The sequence below is a fragment of the Chlamydomonas reinhardtii genome, chromosome 7 (assembly GCF_000002595.2).
Source record: "Chlamydomonas reinhardtii strain CC-503 cw92 mt+ chromosome 7, whole genome shotgun sequence".
Classification (NCBI taxonomy): domain Eukaryota; kingdom Viridiplantae; phylum Chlorophyta; class Chlorophyceae; order Chlamydomonadales; family Chlamydomonadaceae; genus Chlamydomonas; species Chlamydomonas reinhardtii.
Genome location: NC_057010.1, coordinates 3,611,422 through 3,629,963, shown reverse-complemented (window position 1 = coordinate 3,629,963; position 18,542 = coordinate 3,611,422). Strand labels below are relative to the sequence as shown.

The 18,542-nt window shown below is 61.4% G+C and overlaps 4 protein-coding genes across 4 annotated transcripts; 2 read left to right on the top strand and 2 right to left on the bottom strand.

The window, feature by feature from the left end:
- Positions 1-98: 98 nt before the first annotated feature.
- Positions 99-8,010, top strand: CHLRE_07g336950v5 (uncharacterized protein). The gene is made up of 18 exons (XM_001700039.2): positions 99-520; positions 732-1,011; positions 1,371-1,463; positions 1,646-1,720; positions 2,076-2,207; positions 2,689-2,811; positions 3,279-3,452; positions 3,746-3,847; positions 4,129-4,253; positions 4,453-4,561; positions 4,835-4,950; positions 5,202-5,367; positions 5,480-5,688; positions 5,905-6,017; positions 6,180-6,369; positions 6,594-6,684; positions 6,918-7,021; positions 7,295-8,010. Exons 1-18 carry the CDS (start codon positions 210-212, stop codon positions 7,398-7,400), a joined length of 2,619 nt encoding a protein of 872 aa, XP_001700091.1. The 5' UTR covers positions 99-209; the 3' UTR covers positions 7,401-8,010.
- A 1,091-nt stretch (positions 8,011-9,101) lies between these two features.
- On the bottom strand, positions 9,102-12,292 carry CHLRE_07g336900v5 (uncharacterized protein). The gene is made up of 6 exons (XM_001700082.2): positions 11,965-12,292; positions 11,671-11,817; positions 11,392-11,432; positions 11,147-11,240; positions 10,836-11,032; positions 9,102-10,683 (listed from the first exon to the last, which is right to left on the bottom strand). The coding sequence occupies exons 1-6, from the start codon at positions 12,049-12,051 to the stop codon at positions 10,563-10,565; spliced, it is 687 nt and encodes a 228-aa protein (XP_001700134.1). The 5' UTR covers positions 12,052-12,292; the 3' UTR covers positions 9,102-10,562.
- A 54-nt stretch (positions 12,293-12,346) lies between these two features.
- Positions 12,347-15,442, bottom strand: CHLRE_07g336850v5 (uncharacterized protein). The gene is made up of 7 exons (XM_043064280.1): positions 15,350-15,442; positions 15,158-15,291; positions 14,892-15,033; positions 14,610-14,649; positions 14,292-14,347; positions 13,979-14,078; positions 12,347-13,772 (listed from the first exon to the last, which is right to left on the bottom strand). Exons 2-7 carry the CDS (start codon positions 15,252-15,254, stop codon positions 13,407-13,409), a joined length of 801 nt encoding a protein of 266 aa, XP_042922848.1. The 5' UTR covers positions 15,255-15,291; positions 15,350-15,442; the 3' UTR covers positions 12,347-13,406.
- An 881-nt stretch (positions 15,443-16,323) lies between these two features.
- Positions 16,324-18,448, top strand: CHLRE_07g336800v5 (uncharacterized protein). Its single transcript, XM_001700040.2, has 4 exons — positions 16,324-16,606; positions 16,825-16,870; positions 17,085-17,216; positions 17,619-18,448. The coding sequence occupies exons 1-4, from the start codon at positions 16,594-16,596 to the stop codon at positions 17,629-17,631; spliced, it is 204 nt and encodes a 67-aa protein (XP_001700092.2). The 5' UTR covers positions 16,324-16,593; the 3' UTR covers positions 17,632-18,448.
- Positions 18,449-18,542: the final 94 nt, after the last annotated feature.

Genomic DNA, 18,542 nt, shown 5'->3' with positions numbered 1-18,542 from the left:
GACACGGCCTTCTCGAGACGTCCCGATGCAGAAATGCATGTTGCGCCCCTCACTTCAAGTCCTCGTCGCCGAGACCGCACTACAAATAGAGCTAGCCTACTGTCGCTGCATACCTTGTGTTGCGTTGATAACTGCAGCTCGCAATCCCGGGTTTGACCTAAAGTCCGCAAACACACTTCAAAGAGCTAGCCCTGGACCCAGCGTTCAGCATGGCTTACCGTCAGCTTCAGGGCACCAACCGGGGCGCCTCTGCTGGTGCCCCGGTGGCTTATAGCCGCCCCATGCAGGGCAGGGTTGGACGCTCGGCACTCCGTGTGCAGGCTGTTGCTGAGGCCGAGCGCCCCACTGCCGCCAAGAGCTCTGGCTCTGCGGAGCCGGTCACCACCGACATCACCTCGAAGCTCAAGTACCTGTTCGGCCGGAACGGCGACTACACCAACGCCGATGCTTACCAGGGCACCGCCTGGAGCGTCCGCGAGAAGCTCATTGACTCGTTCAACAAGACCCACGAGCACTGGAAGTGAGCAGGGTGACCCGCGGCAGGCGGGCTGAGGGGCGTTGAGCGTTTGTGCGTGCTGTGCGATTGTGCCATCGGCTGCGAATTCTGTACCGTGCGCCGTCCAATTGTGCATGCTTCATCGACATCTATTGCGTACGGCGCTGGTCAGCGCAGCTGCGGCAGTTTAGGGCTCTGGGGTATCCCGATCTTTGACATCGCGCGCCTTTCGCAGGAAGGAGGACCCCAAGTTCATCTACTACCTGTCTGCTGAGTTCCTGATGGGCCGCTCGCTGACCAACACCGTCTACAACCTGGGTCTGGAGGGCGAGTATGGCAACGCGCTGCGTGAGATGGGATACCACATGGAGAAGGTCGCGGATGCTGAGCGCGACGCTGCCCTCGGCAACGGTGGCCTGGGCCGCCTGGCCGCCTGCTTCCTGGACTCGATGGCCACTCTGGACCTGCCGGGCTGGGGCTACGGCATCCGCTACAAGTACGGCATGTTCAAGCAGGTCCGTGGGAGTAACGCTTGCGGTACCTGGATTGGGGCTGTCAGACCGTGCCGCAGTCCGCACGGGATGTAGAAACGGAGGGTCTTGCTATCAAAACACAATGTGTTGGTAGTGCAAGCAATATATGTTTCCCTGAGCACCGTTCTGGCCTTTCGTGCCGGCAACTGACGGTAAAGTGTCGGTCAGCGTTGCGGCGTGGCGGCTCTGCTGCCGTTCAGGCGGGTGCCCTTTCCTTTCAGGTTATTCCCGCGTGACCCAAATGCAGCAGCTTGCGCCCCCACACCATCACTCGCTCACCCAGCTCCCTGCTTCTTTCCCGCCCTTCCCCCTCCCTCTCTCCTGGACCCTCACCCCCACAGGGCCTGAAGGACGGCTACCAGGTTGAGATGCCCGACATTTGGCTGACCAAGGGTAACCCCTGGGAGGTCCGCCGCGACGACGTCAAGTTCGAGGTGCGGGCGGCGGCAGGCGTTCGGGGGAGGGGCTGGATGTGGCAAGTGCGGCGGTGGTTAAGGTTTTGAAGCGGAGCACTACCATGGCAACGCTGGGCTGCATACGCGCCTTCACCATGGGCGGTTAGGCTGGTGCGTGACCTGTCGAGTCACCTGCTGTTGCCGTACCCGGACTGGCGCAGGTGGGCTTCGGCGGCCGCGTGGAGCGCAAGAAGGTGAACGGCAAGGAGATGACTGTGTGGACGCCCTCGGAGAAGGTGCGTGCGGCGGAGCGGCAAGCAGAGCAGCCAGCGGGTGAAAGGCCGCACGGACGCACACACAGTGGGGCGGGGTGGGTTGTTGTGGAGGCGTGTGGGTCTTGGCACCAAGCGGGCTTGTCACTAGGCGGGCCGTCTAGGTGTAACCGGAAACAGTGGCACGTGTAGTGTAACCGGAGACAGCGAGACCGCGACAGACAGTTTCTCATCAAGCTTCTGCTTGCTGGAATACACCTACCCGCCGGGGCCCCTGCCTCGCCACGCTGCTGCAACACGCAAGGATCCACGTCGCGCGAACGAACCGCCACACACCGCACATGCAGATGCACTTCTTGCCAACCCTCTGCCCACACAGGTGATCGCCCAGGCGTACGACAACCCGATCCCCGGCTACGCCACTCCCACCACCTCCAACCTGCGCCTGTGGGACGCGGTGCCGGTGCACGAGTTCGACCTCAGCGCCTTCAACGCCGGCGACTACGACCGGGTGAGTCAGGGAAAAGGCGGAGACGAAGGCAGCAAGTCGGAACGCAGGGAGGGAGGGAGGCGGGGTTATGTGCAGGGGGTTCCGTGCTTGCACGCAAAGAAGTGGTCCCAAGGGCGCGTCGTTGACTGACCTCGGGTGGAAGGCGGGGGTTGGTGCGCCTGGCTAGGAGGCAGGAAGGAGGAACAGGGAGGCAGGGCATGGCTGATTTTTCGGGGCCGCCAACCAACACGGGTTGATTGAAGGGCGGGACAGGGTTCCGCAGGTTCGCTGGGCGAGACGGAGAGACTGAAATGAGGGCTGCAGGGAGGGTTGAGGTGTGTGTCAGGCTGTGCCTGGCTAACCAAAGGCCGGCGGGGCGCAACCAACAGGCTGGGCTTGCACACCGCACGGCGCGTCTGCTCACGACGTGAGGTATTCCTGACCTCAAAACCCAACACCCTCGTGCCCGCTACCCCACGCCCCGCCCTCTGTACTCCTTCAGGCCATGCTGGAGCGCGAGCGCGCCGAGGGCATCAGCGCCGTGCTGTACCCCAACGACTCCACCCCCGAGGGCAAGGAGCTGCGCCTCAAGCAGCAGTACTTCTTCGTGTGCGCCTCGCTGCAGGTGGGTGGCTGGGAGGGCATGGGTGGGAAAGAATGGGTGGTGTGCGGGCGCGGCAGGGGGTGCGGCCAGTCGCTCATGCGACGCCAGGGCGCAGTTCTGGATACGGTACTTGGGATCGTCATCATTGTCCTTGACCTGCGCGGCGGCGACGGTGAAGGCAGCGAAGGGAAACGACAACCAGCGGCTGAGCGGGGGATTGGGGTGGAGCTGGACTGCAGTGCCGGGGCGGGGGCACAAAATGCCCGACATGCCAGCTCGGGAGCTTTGTGGACGGGGGGGGGGATGGAGCTTCCAGGCAAGAGTAGTGATGGACGGGCGCGGCGTTGTCGACGGTCACAGCAGCAGTGTGCACCACAGCAACGCTCATGGCCGTATCCATCCTGCTCTTCCTCCTCCCCTCCCTCTCCTCTCTCTCCCTCACTTCCGCCCGCCTGAACATTTCCTCCTCCGCCTCCTCCCACCTGCAGGACGTGATGTCGCGCTTCCGCGCTGTGCACGGCGCCAACTGGGAGGCGCTGCCGGAGAAGGCGTGCTTCCAGCTGAACGACACGCACCCCACCATCGCGGTGGCGGAGCTGATGCGCCTGCTGGTGGACGTGGAGGGACTGGAGTGGGATGCCGCCTGGACCATCACCACCAAGGTGCGCATGTGGCGCGGGGGGCGGGGGAAGGGGCGCCGGGGAATGGGAGGATTGTGGTGGCTTCGAGAGGGTGTCGCAGTTGCGGAGGGGGGTGTGGTGGGCTGCAGCCCAACGGAGTAGTGGGGGAAGGCTCGACTCTTCAAGCCCGGATTACGGGGGCAGGCCCGCAGGCGGCGGCGGGGGATCCAGCCCTCATATCACATCCCTGGTAACTCCTCTGCCTTCCATCCGAACCGCCAGCATCAACGTAACCATTACTGCCGCCGCCGCCGCCGTGTCCTGCTGCCCTGCAGTGCCTGAACTACACCAACCACACCGTGATGCCCGAGGCGCTGGAGAAGTGGCCCGTCAAGGTGATGGCCAAGATGCTGCCGCGCCACATGGAGATCATTGAGGTGAGGAGGGGTTGCCGCGAGGGGTGGGGTTGGGAGGGTTCGTGCTGGGGGGGGGGGTTGTAGATACCAGCCCAAACTAAACCAAACCCAATGCAATAGAGCGAGGGGGGGATGGGAGGCAGTTGCCATGGGTACGGGAGCCAGGTGGCGCGGCGCTGGGCACAGTCCTTTCAGCTGCGGAGGTGTAGCTCTCGACCTCTGCTTGACACGCTCTCACCCCACGACATGAACCCTGACCTCTCCCCGCCGTGCCGCCCGCTCCTCCACTTTCCCCCCTCCAGGTGATCAACGAGGGCTGGACCAAGTGGCTGGGCGTGCACCTGAAGGACCTCAAGTCCGAGGAGCGCGCCAAGAAGATCGCCGCCATGTCCATCATCCACGCCAACCCCTGGAACGCCGATGAGATGTGGGTTTGTTGCGCGCGTGTGGGTTGTGGTGGGGATGTCGTGCGTGTGACCGTGTGTAGATGGCGTTGACATGCTGACGCCCGCAAGAGCTCAGTAACGCCGCGTCTGTTCGTCACCGCCGGTGCCGCCTATCTAGCCGCGACTGTGCCCCTAACCCCCTGCCCACTTTCATCCCTTGCCGCCGCCGCCTCCCCGCAGGCTGGTGAACATGGCCTACTTGGCCGTGGTGGGCTCCTCCGCCGTCAACGGTGTGGCCGCCATCCACTCCAACATCGTCAAGGACGAGATCCTCAACGACTTCTACGAGGTAAGCAGAAGGGGCGGGGCTCGGCCGGGATGGGCCACCCGGCAGAATGCGGGGTCCTTATGACATTTTCACCCGATGCCTGGTGTCAGGCCATCGCAACTGCCTGGACTGGACGCGCTCCCCGCTTCCCCACCCCTCACCTAGTGCCTTGGGCGGGCCACAAAGCGTTTCCTCACCCGAATGAGCAGCAGAGCGTGCAACGGACGCAGCTTACCGTTACGCACGCCCCGCTTCTTGACCTTCACCTTGTGCCTTCTGCATCTCCTCCTGCAGATCTTCCCCTCCAAGTTCCAGAACAAGACCAACGGCGTGACCCCCCGCCGCTGGCTGGCCTGGTGCAACCCCGAGCTGGCGCAGCTCATCACCGAGGCGCTGGGCAGCAGCGAGTGGTGGGTGCTGCCGTAATGGGCGAGGGGACAAGGCCCGAGACCCAACGAACAGGCCCCAACCCCAGAATAAGAGGAGAAGAGCAGGAAGGGGGAGGGAGACCTGCCGCTCCATACTTCGGTGTGCCATGCACATCGCTCGTGCAGACACATGCCGCGCACTGTCCTGCGACATCAGCACCCTGTCACGCCGCGCCGCAACACCTTCACATCGCCCCGCCGCAACAACCCCCACACTGTGTCCCGCGACACAGGATCAACGACACCGAGAAGCTGGCCGGCCTGCGCGCCTTCGCCTCCGACCCCGCCTTCCAGGCCAAGTGGGCGGCTGTGAAGAAGGCCAAGAAGGCCAAGCTGGCGGAGCTGATCAAGAAGATCCACGGCGACGACGTCAACCAGAACGCGCTGTTCGACATCCAGGTAAGCGGCCTGTTGGGTTTTGCTAGTGACCCTCCTCGACACCCTGTCGGTCATGGGTATGGCGAATGAACTTGAAACCTACCTCCGACCTCACCCGCCCCACCTTCAACAGATCAAGCGCATTCACGAGTACAAGCGTCAGTACCTGAACGTGCTGTCCATCATCTGGCGCTACAAGCAGCTGAAGAAGATGACGCCCGAGCAGCGCAAGGCATCCGCTGTGCCGCGCGTGTGCGTCATCGGCGGCAAGGCCGCCTCCGCCTACGACATGGCCAAGCGCATCATCCGCCTCGTCACCGCCGTGGGCGAAGTCATCAACAAGTGAGTAACTAACTGCAACGTAGTACCGTGTTGTACCGACGGTAGGGAAATCTAGCGAAGAATAGAATCCTTAAAAGTGCCTGTGCCCAACGGCATGGCTTAAGAGATCACGAGGGCACAGGGTTGGCCTGGTGGCAAGGTGACCTCGCCAAGCCTCAAGCCTTGCGGCGGCCGATTCTATCTGACCCGTCTGCCTATTCTCCCCCTCCCCCGAAGGGACCCCGAGACCAAGGACTACCTGCGCCTGTACTTCCTGCCCGACTACAACGTGACCCTGGCCGAGACCATCATCCCCGCCGCCGAGCTGTCGCAGCACATCTCCACCGCGGGTGCGTGGGGCTGGGGCTGTGCAGAAGCGGTCGTGTGGGCGCGGCGGCGAGCTTTTGCCCATACGGTATCCAACCATGCAAAACTGCCTCTTGTTGCACACTACCCTGCCGCGCCACTCTCGTCCCTTAGACCGCATGCCCACGCCCGCTTACGTGTCACAGGCACTGAGGCTTCGGGCACGTCCAACATGAAGTTCCAGATGAACGGTTGCCTGATCATGGGCACCTGGGACGGCGCCAACATTGAGATCGCGGAGGAGACGGGCGTGGAGAACGTCTTCGTGTTCGGCGTGCGCGCCGAGGAGATCAACCAGCTGCGCAAGGACCGCAAGAACTTCAAGACCGACCCCCGGTAAGACCAGTAGTAGCAGCCAAGCTCTCCAGGCTCCAGTCCGCAAGCCATACAACCGTATGACACAACTGGTCGACCACGTCCTGTCAATCATCCATTAACACCCTGTGCAACTCCTGGGACCTGCACCTCATCACACGTACACATGCAGCCGGCTGCCGGCCTGTCCAAATGTACCCATGTGCCCACCTAACGCGCAACGCAACCTGCACTCTGGCCGCCAGGTGGGACGAGCTGATGAAGGACATTGAGGGCGGCATGTTCGGCGACAAGGACTACTTCAAGCCGCTGGTGGACAGCGTCAACAACATGAAGGCAAGCACACGGGGAGCAGGCCAGGCCCAGGAGGACGGTTAACGAGGTGGTAGACCCCTAAGTTGACGGCGCACTTGCCGCTTTCTCATAACCCCACTTTGCCCCCTTGGCGAACGCTCACACACCGCATGCCCGCGCGCGCTCTGGCCGCCTAACCGGTCACGTCCACCCCTCAGCCGAACCGACACTCACCGACTCCTATTCGTTTTGTGTTTACCTATCTTACCGAGCAGGTGGGCAACGACTGGTTCCTGCTGGCCAACGACTTCGCCGGCTACCTGGCGGCACAGGAGGAGGTGGACGCCACCTACAAGGACCAGGCGGAGTGGCTGCGCCGGTGGGTGGGAGGGCAGGAGCAGGGGGGGTGTTTGGCCTGCTGGGCAGACTGCTGGGGTGTGCACGGTGTGCACGTTTGGGACTGTGTTTTCAAGTGGCTGGCACCGGCAGCTTAGGCTTTGGGAGCCGTCGGGCACACGCGCACATACCTGCTGGATGAGGCCCGGACAGCTTGATAGTGCATGGTATGTCCGCGCATCCACTGCACACACCGCCACACCCTGACCCTGCGTTCGCCCTCACCGCCCCCTCCTCCCCCTGTCCTTGTGCGCAGGTCGATCATGTACACGGCCGGCAGCGGCAAGTTCTCCAGTGACCGCACCATTCGCGAGTACGCTGAGGACATCTGGCACGTGAAGCCCGCTCGCCCCTCCGCGTAAGCGGGAGTCTAGGGCCAACGAGACTCCGTCCGCCTGCAGTCGCCGACAGCATTTGCCGGCGGTGTGCGGCTGAGGGTGGTGTGCGCGGGGCACGCAGACGGAGGAATGGAAGAAACGGGTGAAGCACAGCGGCAGCAGCACCGGTGGCCGCTAGTATCACGCGGGGTTGACGCTGGATGCGAGCTCGTGGGGTTCGTTGTTTGTTACGGCAAGTGTGCCCCCGCCCTTACCCCGTGTTGGGGCAGCTGGTGTGCAGCGACAGGGTCCAGGGATCGCACGTTGCTGTGCGGCATTTCGGTGTTGCCTAGTTTTAGACGCGAAGAAGCAGGCATGTATGCACGGGCGGTGCGGCTGAAGTGAACAACAACTAGGTCGACCGCTGTTACAGCGCACGATTGCATGGACTGCGTGGGCCCAAACGCGCGCTTGCGCATGTCACTGGTTAGCTAATCTTGTTAGAACTTATGTCAGGCGCAAATTGCGCCGTGTGTTGGTGGGTGCGTTTGGGGCTCGCGGCCCAAGATTCTTTTCACCACAGCGTCGCCGGGGCGCCCGCGGCTGCATGGTGTCGTCTCGGTGAGAATCTGACGGATTGTAATCTTGTACTCGGCGTCTTGCCCAGCCCAGGATCTAGCCGGCTTGCGGGTCCCCTGCCTCCAGCGCTAAGAGCAGTACGGGTGAACTTGTGCCTGGTAGAGGAGCCCGGCAGGATCCAAGTGTATGGTACACGGAATCCATTTCTGTGTCGGAGCCTGTGCCCACGCAACATCTTGTGTGTCTGACTCAGACACAGAGACGAGCATCTGAAGACTCCTGCGCACAGCACATTGTGCCTTGTGTACGTGGGTGCGTTTGAGTTGAACCCGGAGGGACCCGCGAGAATCTGAAGACTCCTGCAAATTGTGCCGTGTTTGGTGGGTGCGTGAACCGAGGCACACCCACACACCCAAATAGCTCGCAGCGTCCACACCGCAATGCGCCGCGCGGTGGCGCTCCGCCGCAGCGCTTCTCACTCGCGCCAAGCCACACTGCTACCGCATTGTCCGCTGCATGGTCTTACCCTACCACACCCACAGCCGGCACCCCGGCGCTGGGCACCTGGACTGCGTGCCGGCATCACCCAGGCCATTCCCAACGGTGGGGCTTGGGCTATTTAGCTTTCCGCGGGGGTCCTTCGGCGCAATGGCGCATGCACCATTTTCGCCACCCCAAGAACGTGTATGGGGGGGTTGGGGCCCACAGTCCCCAACGTCTGTCGCGCCCTATGATAGGACAATGAACGTTTCGTTCACCCAAATCACTCAGTCACACGATATGCACAGTCACACGCCAGGTCACGACACGTCCTTATTTGTTTGCACCTTCTGTATCGCCGCCGCCCGCCGCCCGTCTAGCCTGTCTAGCCTGTATCCGCTGGTTGCACAATCTTCTCTGCCAGGCACCACACCACCGAGTACTCCCGACCGCCATGGGAATTCAACTTGAAGTCCTTTGCGGTCAGCATGTCCCTGCTACACTATGCCAGGCACGACAAGCGCCATACCGGTACCGGTGGGCTGCATGGAATGCGGGGCATGAGCTGCTTGCGCCTGCCTCCGTTCAGTCACTGCATGTCGCCCAGCGTTGTGTGATGCACGCTGCTCGTGTTGCGCCTGCCTCTACGACCTTGGCATTCCAGCGCACGCAGGCGCACGCGTGATCGGTACTGCGGTGTTACATGAGTCTGGGTTGCGGTCGGCGCACCCCATGCACCGTCGTACGGGGCTGCACAGCCCGTTGGTTGTGTCCAAGGTTGTGTCTGCCGTTCCGCGGTTCTTTAATGCTCCACAGCGCCCCCGTTACTGCTCTCCGTCCTTATACCCGCGGCGGGGCCCCCACAAATATACCACGGCATTATATACTTGCCATGTAGTCGATGATACCAGGCATTGCACCCCGCGGGCCCGCCCCCGTTCGACCGCAGCCTCGACCCGTCGCCTTCTACCAGCATCCATCATCAATGCTAGCGGCACCTCCGACACCTGCCCCACCAGCCGATTGCAGCATGTTCTGCTCCACTGCTCGGCTATATCATACACGGTACGGCCCGACTACGTATGCTTTGTCAAGTCAGTCCCGTATCAGTACCAACATCGTCAGTGCCACTTCACTATGCAGAGAGTCAATCACCCGCTCAGTCCAATCAGCAGGCATGCCAGCTTAATGGGGTGCCCGCAGGTACTGGGGTCTCTGACCAGCAACACTGGGCATAGCAACTGTATGGAGATGCCCACCGAAGATGTACGAATTAGTGCTGCAAGTTCAGCAAAAAGCTGGCACGGAAAAACGGGCGTCGCAACTGAAAGAGGACAACATGAAACGCACGGCCTCATTTGCAGCCCTTTTCCCCAGGGAAGCGCCCAATCAAACCACACAGCTTGCATTTCCTACCATAGGCTTGGCCTGGCAATCCGGCATTGTCACGCCGGTCCAAAGCAGCCAGTCCAGAGCAGCGGTTGCTCCCCCCCCAGCCTGTCACAGCCACAAGTCTCACCGGACACGCCCACAGGATCAACCTGCTACACAAGACATTCGAATGAAGGATCACCCCTCAACGAATCCAGCTTCCACCTTGATCAGATAAATAACCCGTTCGTTCGGCTCTCACCACGCATGCGAGGGCATCTGGACACTTGCCCCCCGCAAGCGGCTATGTCCGGGAGATGAGGTAGACGCTTGCGGCTTCAGACTAGATACGTGGCTCAGGCCAATCTTCCCATGCGCGGGAAGATATCTTGTCCTCAGCCAACTAACATGCGCTTGTTTAGCGCCGTGCTAACATCCCGCCCAATGTGCCACACACCTGGTACGCTGACCTCTAAGAACCCTCAACCCTAACTCGCCTGCTCCGACTTTCAGGCATTATGTTTCCAAGTGACCATAGGTATGCACGCACATCGCCTTTACCCATGCACTTAGCTTGAAATGACAGGGCACCAATTGCCCCACGCATGATATGTATGCGTGTTCGGGTTCCCATGCATACTTCTTCCATGTTCCCAAATCGGAGGCGGCACACAATGCTGGCTGCGCATTGCGAAGATTCCGCGGCGAGTGCCGCTTGCGCAGTGCCGTCACCACGGAGCTCTAACAATCATGGTACTGGTCTCTGTGTAGAGTCTTTCAGTCCGCCTTGGCGCCCTTGAGCTTCCGCACGGTGATGGTCACCGTGACGTCGTCTGCTTCCGCAACGCCCACAAACTCGCCACCCACAAGCGTAAGGCCGCCGAACGAGGTTGTCGCACTGTGTTGCAACAGCAGATGGGGGAAAAAAGGTGGGAGAAGGCGGTGGGTGGGAGTGGGACACCGAAAACCGCGGCTGTTGTGGGATGGCGAAGGGCGCAAGACCTATATTACGACAAGTACGACAGGGCCTATCTACGCGGTCGCACTCACGCGTTGGGGTGCAGCAGTAGCCAGCCAGGGCTGTATTCGGGGCTGGTCTTGGTGCTGGCGGTGGAGCTGGTGAGTGACCGGCCGCTGCCGCTGCTGCAGCTGCGCAGGACGCGGCACGGCTGCGGCTCCGAGATGCAGTGCCGCAGCACGCCCACGTGCGTTCCTTCCGCCGACTTCTTGGACGGCGGGTCGTCGAACTGTCCGGGGGACGAGTAAAGGAGGGGCTCAGCGGGGGACCGGCCTACAGCGAGCAGCAGCTTGGGCCATGCACGAGTTTCCGGCGACAACATGTGAACGCGTGCGCCTCTAACCTTTTTGCTGGCATCTTGCACATCAACTGGAACTCCCACCAGCTCGCCGCCAACCAGCGTTGCACCTCCAAGCGCACGCTCGCCCGCCCAGGCGCTGCGCAGCATATGTGTGACGACGGCATGTGCAGGGCAGCGATGGGTAAGGCCGCGAGGAAGGTTGGCATACGGTACGGTACAAAAGTGTCGTTCCCACAAAACCGCGGGCAGCGACTGCGAAAGCCCTACATGGCCAAGCCAACGCTTACGTTTGCATAAACGACGCAAGGAAGCCTGGCAGCCCCATGACCTGTAGGAGTCGTGTGTGCGCAGTGTTGCGGTTAGGGCGCGCTCAACTGTGTGTCCAGCTGCATCAAGTACGCTAATCGGTTATTCGAGCAGGTACTCCCATGTTAATGCTGGTTCAGACAGGCAATGCTGAGCTTGGGCGAGCAGTACGCGCCGCGACATTCCACGGCTTGAGTCCAACAGCGCGTTCAGAGAGCCAGCTTGCGCGCGATGGTCCCAGATTGCTTCTGTTTACCCACCGAATCTTGCATGCTCTCTTGGCTATCACAGGGCGCCTTTAGTTCTGAAGAAGCGTCAATGGAGTCCACGTCCGCGCAGGACGCTCCCTTTTGCTGGCAGCTGGTCCACCCTTGCCACGCCCCTTGTGCGTTGTTAGAGAATTCGCTCTGAGAAGAAGAAGGACAAGAGCAAGCGACAGAAGGTCAAGGAGCGACCACAAACAAGTGAAGAAGGCGGGAACGACAAGGAGCTCCTTGAGTAAAGTAACTAATTCCTATGTATGTTACATGAGCTGATCATAGCTGAGTACTCACATTTGGGCTCGCCCGAGCGACGAAGACAGAAAACGCCGACGAGGCAATTATGGCCAGCTCGGGCTCGAGCTCTAATCCCGACTCCATCGCGTTCAACACCTGCCGATCAGCCTTGTTTCAAATTTTCTTCAAGCCCAGAACGCTTAATGCCGCGCGTGCGCCAGAGAAGTTGCGCGGGGTTGCGACTAGGTAAGGTCCAGCACAGCGCCTTGCCAAGGCATATAGCTTGTTGTAAGTAGGAAAGTGATTAGTTTAGAGGTGAATGCTTGCGGTAACGTTGCCTCTGCAATACGTGGGGTTCCCCGGTCAATAATGCATGGCGATTTTCGTTTGATTGCGGCTCGCTGTTCGACCAGTGGTGCCAGAACATTGACATTCAAACTTTGCGCCAGGCTTACAGTATAATTATAGAAACTTCCACAGCGATGGGTCGGCGCCTTATCAGAACGAGAACGGAGAAGCAACTGCGTGGCACTTGCGCCAGTAGTGGCACTTGCGGCTAGGTGCCGGGCTCCAGCGCGTCAAGCGCAACAGCACCTGCATTCGCCTGCGATAATGCTAGAATGTTGATGACCTGCCACGCCAGCCCCCGGCATGCATGCCCTTCGGAAACTCGTTTCACCGCGACCAAGTAAGGCTGCAACCACCACAACGACCTCCAGCTCAGCCGCGGGCCTAACTCAGTTGGATTACAGCTGGAGCTATGCCACTTTAATGCGATCCATGCCCCACGCCCAAGATCCTTCCCTGCACACTGGTCCCATGATGGGCTAAATCAGCCTCGGCGCCTCGGCCTCGGCGCCTCGGTTACCAAGTGCCAACTAATCACCCGTGCCCAGGCTGGCATCTAGGCTATCGTGCCAACTGATGCCAGCACGTCCGAAGCACCATGAGCAAGGCCGCGAGGGTGCCCTCGTGCGCAACCCCACGAGCTACGCCACCAGCTCCTGTGTGTCGTAAGCTTCGTGCCCAACCCCACCTTCATGCCTCAAAACACACCCGGTGACACAGCACCTGGTGCACGCCATCATACCCAGATTGATGCCACGCATCCCCATCGCCCCAAAACGGGTTAGCCCTTGCGGCTGACCTCAACTTTAATACCGGCACCCACACGCGGACAAAGAGTTTCACAGCAAACCCGATAGACGCACTGGGCACATGCTACGTCCTCGCCCACGCCAGCGGTCAGCGGCACCACACACTGGTAGCGCCTGGACCGTAAGGCCCGTGCATCCCTCGCGGCAGAACAGCGGCAGAGCCACTGGAACCCGTAAATTCCCGCGCGGTGCTATGCTGGCATAGGCACGCCTTGTCCGCACCGTCGCCGCCTATCGCCCTTGACCCCCGCTTCGGGGTTACCTTGTGCGGCGCCGGTGCCTCGTCGGCAGTTCGCATCCCACCCAGCCTCCTCACAACTTCTTACAGCTTCTCACTGCTCCTCACAAGTCCTTTTCCGCCGCCTCCGGTGCCGCCGCCGCCGCTGCCTTCGGCGTCGGCGCCGGCGCCGCTTCCGCCACCTCCGCCTCCGCCACCTCCGCCTCCGCCTCCGCCACCTCCGCCACCTCCGCCGCCTCCGCCTCAGCCGCGTCCGCCTCCGCCGCCTCCGCCTCAGCCGTGAGTGCCTCCGCCTCCTCTGGCGCCGCTGCCGCCTCCTCTGGCGCCGCCTCCGCCTCTGCCGTGAGTGCCTCCGCCGCCTCCACGAAGTGGTCGTACAGCGGCTGGCCGAACAGCACGAAGCGCACCTCCCGCACGCTGCAGCCCTCGCCCGCCGCCACCAGCGCCTCCTGCACCGACTCCAGCGCCACCTGCATGCGGCAGCGGCGGCAGCAACAGCCCGTCGCACAGTGTCATGCGGTGTCATGCCGCTGCCTTGGCCAGGCTGGCGAGGCCTCAGAGACCACAACGGTGGCGCCGTGGCGCCCTACTTCCCGAACCCGGTGTGACCGCGGATGGCCGTGGGTGGTGTGGACGCCTGCGTTGCTGACCCCTCCCCATGCGGTCTCGCACGCACCTGGGCGGCCTTATCCCAGGGGTAGCCGAACACGCCTGTGCTGATGCCTGGGAAGGACAGGGAGGCCAGCCCCTGCTGCGCCGCCAGCTCCACAGAGCTCCTGGTGGCAGGGAGGTGGTCGGGGCGGGGAGGCAGCGGCGGGCAGGAGGTGGCGGGAAGGAGGTGGCGGGGAGAGTCAGGCGAGCTCGTGAGCGTCCGAGGCCTGCCTTCAGCTGGCCGTCCACGATACCAACACCTGCAACCCAGGTAATGCTTCACGTGCACACCCACACCCGGTGCACAACCACAACCGCAACCGCAGCCGCAGCCGCACCTGTATGCGCTGGCCAGCAGTGGCGCCGACACCCTGTCGTTGTGGTAGATGGGGCCCTGCGGTATGCGGCATGCGTGTGGCATGGATACCCATGTGGCGTGCGGCAGCAACAATATGGTACGGCAGTACGGGAACAAGCATCCGCCTTCGCTGCCTCCCCTCCTTACCTGACTAGTGCCGTGTGCAAGAGGCTGCATCACGCCATCCTGCCGGCATCAGCCAACAACCCTGGTCCCAGACCGCTATCATCAGCACCCTCTACCGGTATTTGCAGTGGCCCCACTATGCTTCAAGCCCAGCCAGCCGGTTGAAACCCACCACTGTGTGGATGACGTGGCGAGCCTTCAAATGGAAGCCACTGTGTTCGGGATGCGGCAGGAGGTGAGGGGCCGGTAAGTGCAGGCATGACTACCCGTACCTATCTTGCCTGTTCGCGGGCGGGCAGGGGCACTTGATCCACGCACCATACCCACGACACTAAAGCAGTGCACAAAGATGCACCGCATTCGACAAGGCCAGCCTAGCCCAACCCACCCTGACCAGGCAGAACAGGCCAGACCAGGTCAGAACAGACCAGGCCAGTCCAAAGCAGGCACTCACGGCGTGATCCGGGCCTCCCCAGTTGGGCAGCGCACGCCGGGGTAGACCTCGGGCACCTCCGCACACGCGCGCACCAGCTGCGGTCCCGCTGCCCGGTGAATCGCGCCGTCCACGCCGCCGCCGCCCAGCATGCGCTCATTTGCTGCGGTTGTGGGGTAGAACGGCAGGAAGTGGGAGTGAAGAAGCGGACAGAGCCGAGGCAGGCTGCAGCGGCAGCGGAGAGGCTGCTCTGTACGTGTCAACTGCAGCGCGACAGTCGTGCCCACCTGCGTTGACGATAGCATCCACGTCCTCTACTGTGATGTCTCCCTGCTTGATGACCAGTTTAGTGCCCTGGCGCAGCGGGAAGGTCCGCGACGACATGCTTGCCGAACTCGCCGTGCTGGCCAAACTCGCAAGGCTGCAAATAAAATTAACGTCAGCAAAGAGCCATTACGTTAAACGTGTATTCAACTTACACTATGAGCGCGTGGAAAGGGCTCCTCAGCCCAGAGGGAGGGCGTCTCGGTAGCGAAAGCGCAGGTGCAGTGACGCGTGTCAGCATGTGCGAGGAAAAAGTACTAGCGATGTGTAAAATACCAGCGAGCTCGGCACCGGGCCCCCTTGAGACCGTGTGTTTCGGAATGCAATCCCGATGCATGCCATGGCAGGCCCCACCGTGTTTTGCGACCCGCCACTCTCGCCCGCTTACGGCGCCCCCCTCCCAGCATCTCCCCTGTGGAAAGGCTTCCGGTGCCGCATGCTAGGTACCGTGGTACACGTCAGGGGAGTTGCATCTCTCTGATGGGCTGGTGGCTGGTGCCTGTTAACGTCTGTACGTGGCCGGCAGCAGTGCCTGCCAAGGATGCCCCTCTCATGTGTGCGCCGCACCGCTGCTTGACTCGGGAATAGATGAGGCAAACCTAGGGCTCTGTGGACTGTGGTGGAGCGGTCCGTGTGCTGCTGTGCCATAATGCGGAAGCGCAACGCCGTCTGCACGCGGGAGCGCACTGGGCGTCATACTGCGTCATATCATCAGGTGCAAGATCGCCAGTTAAAGATCTTGATGGCTAGCCGGAGATAGCTAAGTAGCTTCCGAAGGGTATGCCTGGAGTTTGGACGGGTGGCCCACTGAAGGAGCAAATTACCCCCCCAGTCAACCCAGCGGTTCAGCCAGCGGTTACCTGACACGCCCACGATCGGGCGTTCGAAAGGCGCGTGGCGTCCAACACCCTGCCCAATTCCACTTGGCCAAAAATTTGCTTATTCATACTTGCACCGCCGTTGGTGGGAGGAAGATACAGAGTGAGCGCGATTTGGTCGCTTGTCGGAGACACGCGCGTGGATGGCCCGGGCGCGTGTTCAGCAACAGGCTTCGCGGTGCCATGCGCAGGTACCATTTTGTTGAATGTATATATACAAGTATACTTGGTCAAGCCCGTAAGAAAAGACAGCTAACGTTCAACGACAAACCCGGACTCTTTCGTCAGTTTAGGTCGCTGTTTCGAAAGCTCGTCAATGAGGCCTACAGCCGTGTCCCGGTGCTCTTGGAGCCTCTCAAAGTGCAGTCTTCTTCCAAGCGCTCGCGTCGCGCAAGTGCAGACACGGGCACAGCCCGCAGCAGCGACCCTGACTCAAACGGGAAGGACGCACACAGGACCGCTTGTTTGCCGGCCGGAGAAACTATACGAGCACGCACTTGAGCTTGCACGTCTTGAGGAATATGAAGACGCAAGGTAAGGCGATGAATCTGGCACGCGCTGTGGCTGGCACCTGTCGATGTCTGGTTAGCATGCGGTTGTCGGCATCCCTTCTGTTCCTAGCTTCACTGTACCAAGGCACGTGCCAAGCGCGCTGGCTTCGGTTGCAATAGAGGGACTTGCGCATTGGCGCCATCCCGAGGGCTTGAGTGGACATGGTTGTCATGGCACGCGCTTACCCCTGCTGGCCGCAGGGCTGCGTTCGAGAGCCTGCTTACGCGGCAACCACAACTCTGCAAGGTACGTTGCTCATGATTAAGGGTGTGGACAGAATACCAGAAGGCAAAAGTGCCCATGTTTAGCAGCAATCGGTAATAGGACTTATCGGCCTGATGCAATAGCTGGATGGTGCGCGGCGGGGGCCCCTGTGGGACAATTAGCGCTGCATTCCTTTGACTGAACACTTCCGTCTTGCTGGGCGGCTCCCACTTTGCCGCGCCGCCCCGACCTACAGGCGTGGGTCAGCTACGCGCAAATGGAGAAGCGGAGCCACCGCAGCAGCCACCATGCGGACCGCTGGCAGCGGTGCCGTGCCGTCCTGCAGCGCGGCCTCTCCCTCAACCCGACGTCGTCGTGCCTCGTTCAGGTGCGCGTGTGCGTGCCTGTGCGTGTGCGTGTGTGTATGCACTAGCGTGCAGTCCTCGCCCCATCAGCCCGCGCAGTAGCCCGCGCAGTCCCCCGCCTAGCTGGCTTAGATCCTCAGGATAGCATGCAGTGTGTGTTTTGACGTAGCCGGCCGTTGCCCAACTGCGATCCCCCCGCGTGCCCCCGCCCGACACGCCTGCCTGCCATTGTCAGCCACTCAGCCTGCGGCGCCATGCCCTAGCCGTGTACCCAGCACAACGCAGCGCATTCCTTTTTCCCCCTCAACCGTGCTCCTCAACCAAACCCTCTCCGTTGTGATATGCAATTTGCGCACCTGCACATTCTCGCCTTGCGCTGTTTCCAACATGCACATCACCCCACCACTTGTTTGCGCTACCCGCAGGCGTGGGGCTTGATGGAGCTTCAGCGCGGCAACTGGCTGGCGGCGGTTCGGCTGCTGGAGCGCAGCGCCCGACTGGACGTCAGCTGCAGGCCGGTGCTGCGCTGGCAGGTGGTGCAGACCGCGCGGAAAACGGTGGGCTCGCGTCGGGGCGGGCAGGGCAGCGGCAGCAACAGCCAGCAGTCACCGTGCAGCGAGCTTGCAGAGTGACGGGGCGCGTCGTGGCAGCATAGGTGTGTGGAGTGAGCAGGCGGGTGCACATGAATGATGCGAGGCCGCGAGTGTTGTGTTGGTGGGTGGGTGGCGCTAGCTGATGTTTCTGTGTTTTGACGTTAGGTAGATGGGAATGTTGGGTGGGTGTTGGGCGTTAGGTAGATGGGGCCCGTGGTCTGTGTCACGTGTTTAAGGGCCACATGTTTGTTTTATTGTGGCCGTGTCACATTTCATTGCTCCCGGTTAAGGTTGCGATATTACAAAGAAGGGACAGTCCGGTTAAGCCAGTGTGGATCCTAAAGGCCCCAGAAGGTTTTGTAGCATACTGACGACGATACAGTTCTCTTCGTACGGTTTAAACAGGGATGCACCCTGCGTTGACCATGGCTTTGGAACGCACATGTGGGAGTGCGGGCGGGCACAGACGTTCTTGTTCATTAATCATAAACACTGGAACACAAATGCCCATGCCACAATAATATATGGGGCTGACTTCATACAATGCCGTACTTGTTGACGGGGTGTGCGCATGTCTATATCACATACCGGGGGCGAGATGCAACGTGGGAGGCCGGAGGCGGGGGATGATATCTAGATGCAAGATGTAAGCGGGAGATGCAACGACTTGCCGACTTCCCAGGATCCCGGGTTTGAACCGACAGTGTTCAGCAGTGTTCACGTTGTGCCTACTCGGCCCAGCGGTCCCCTCGACCC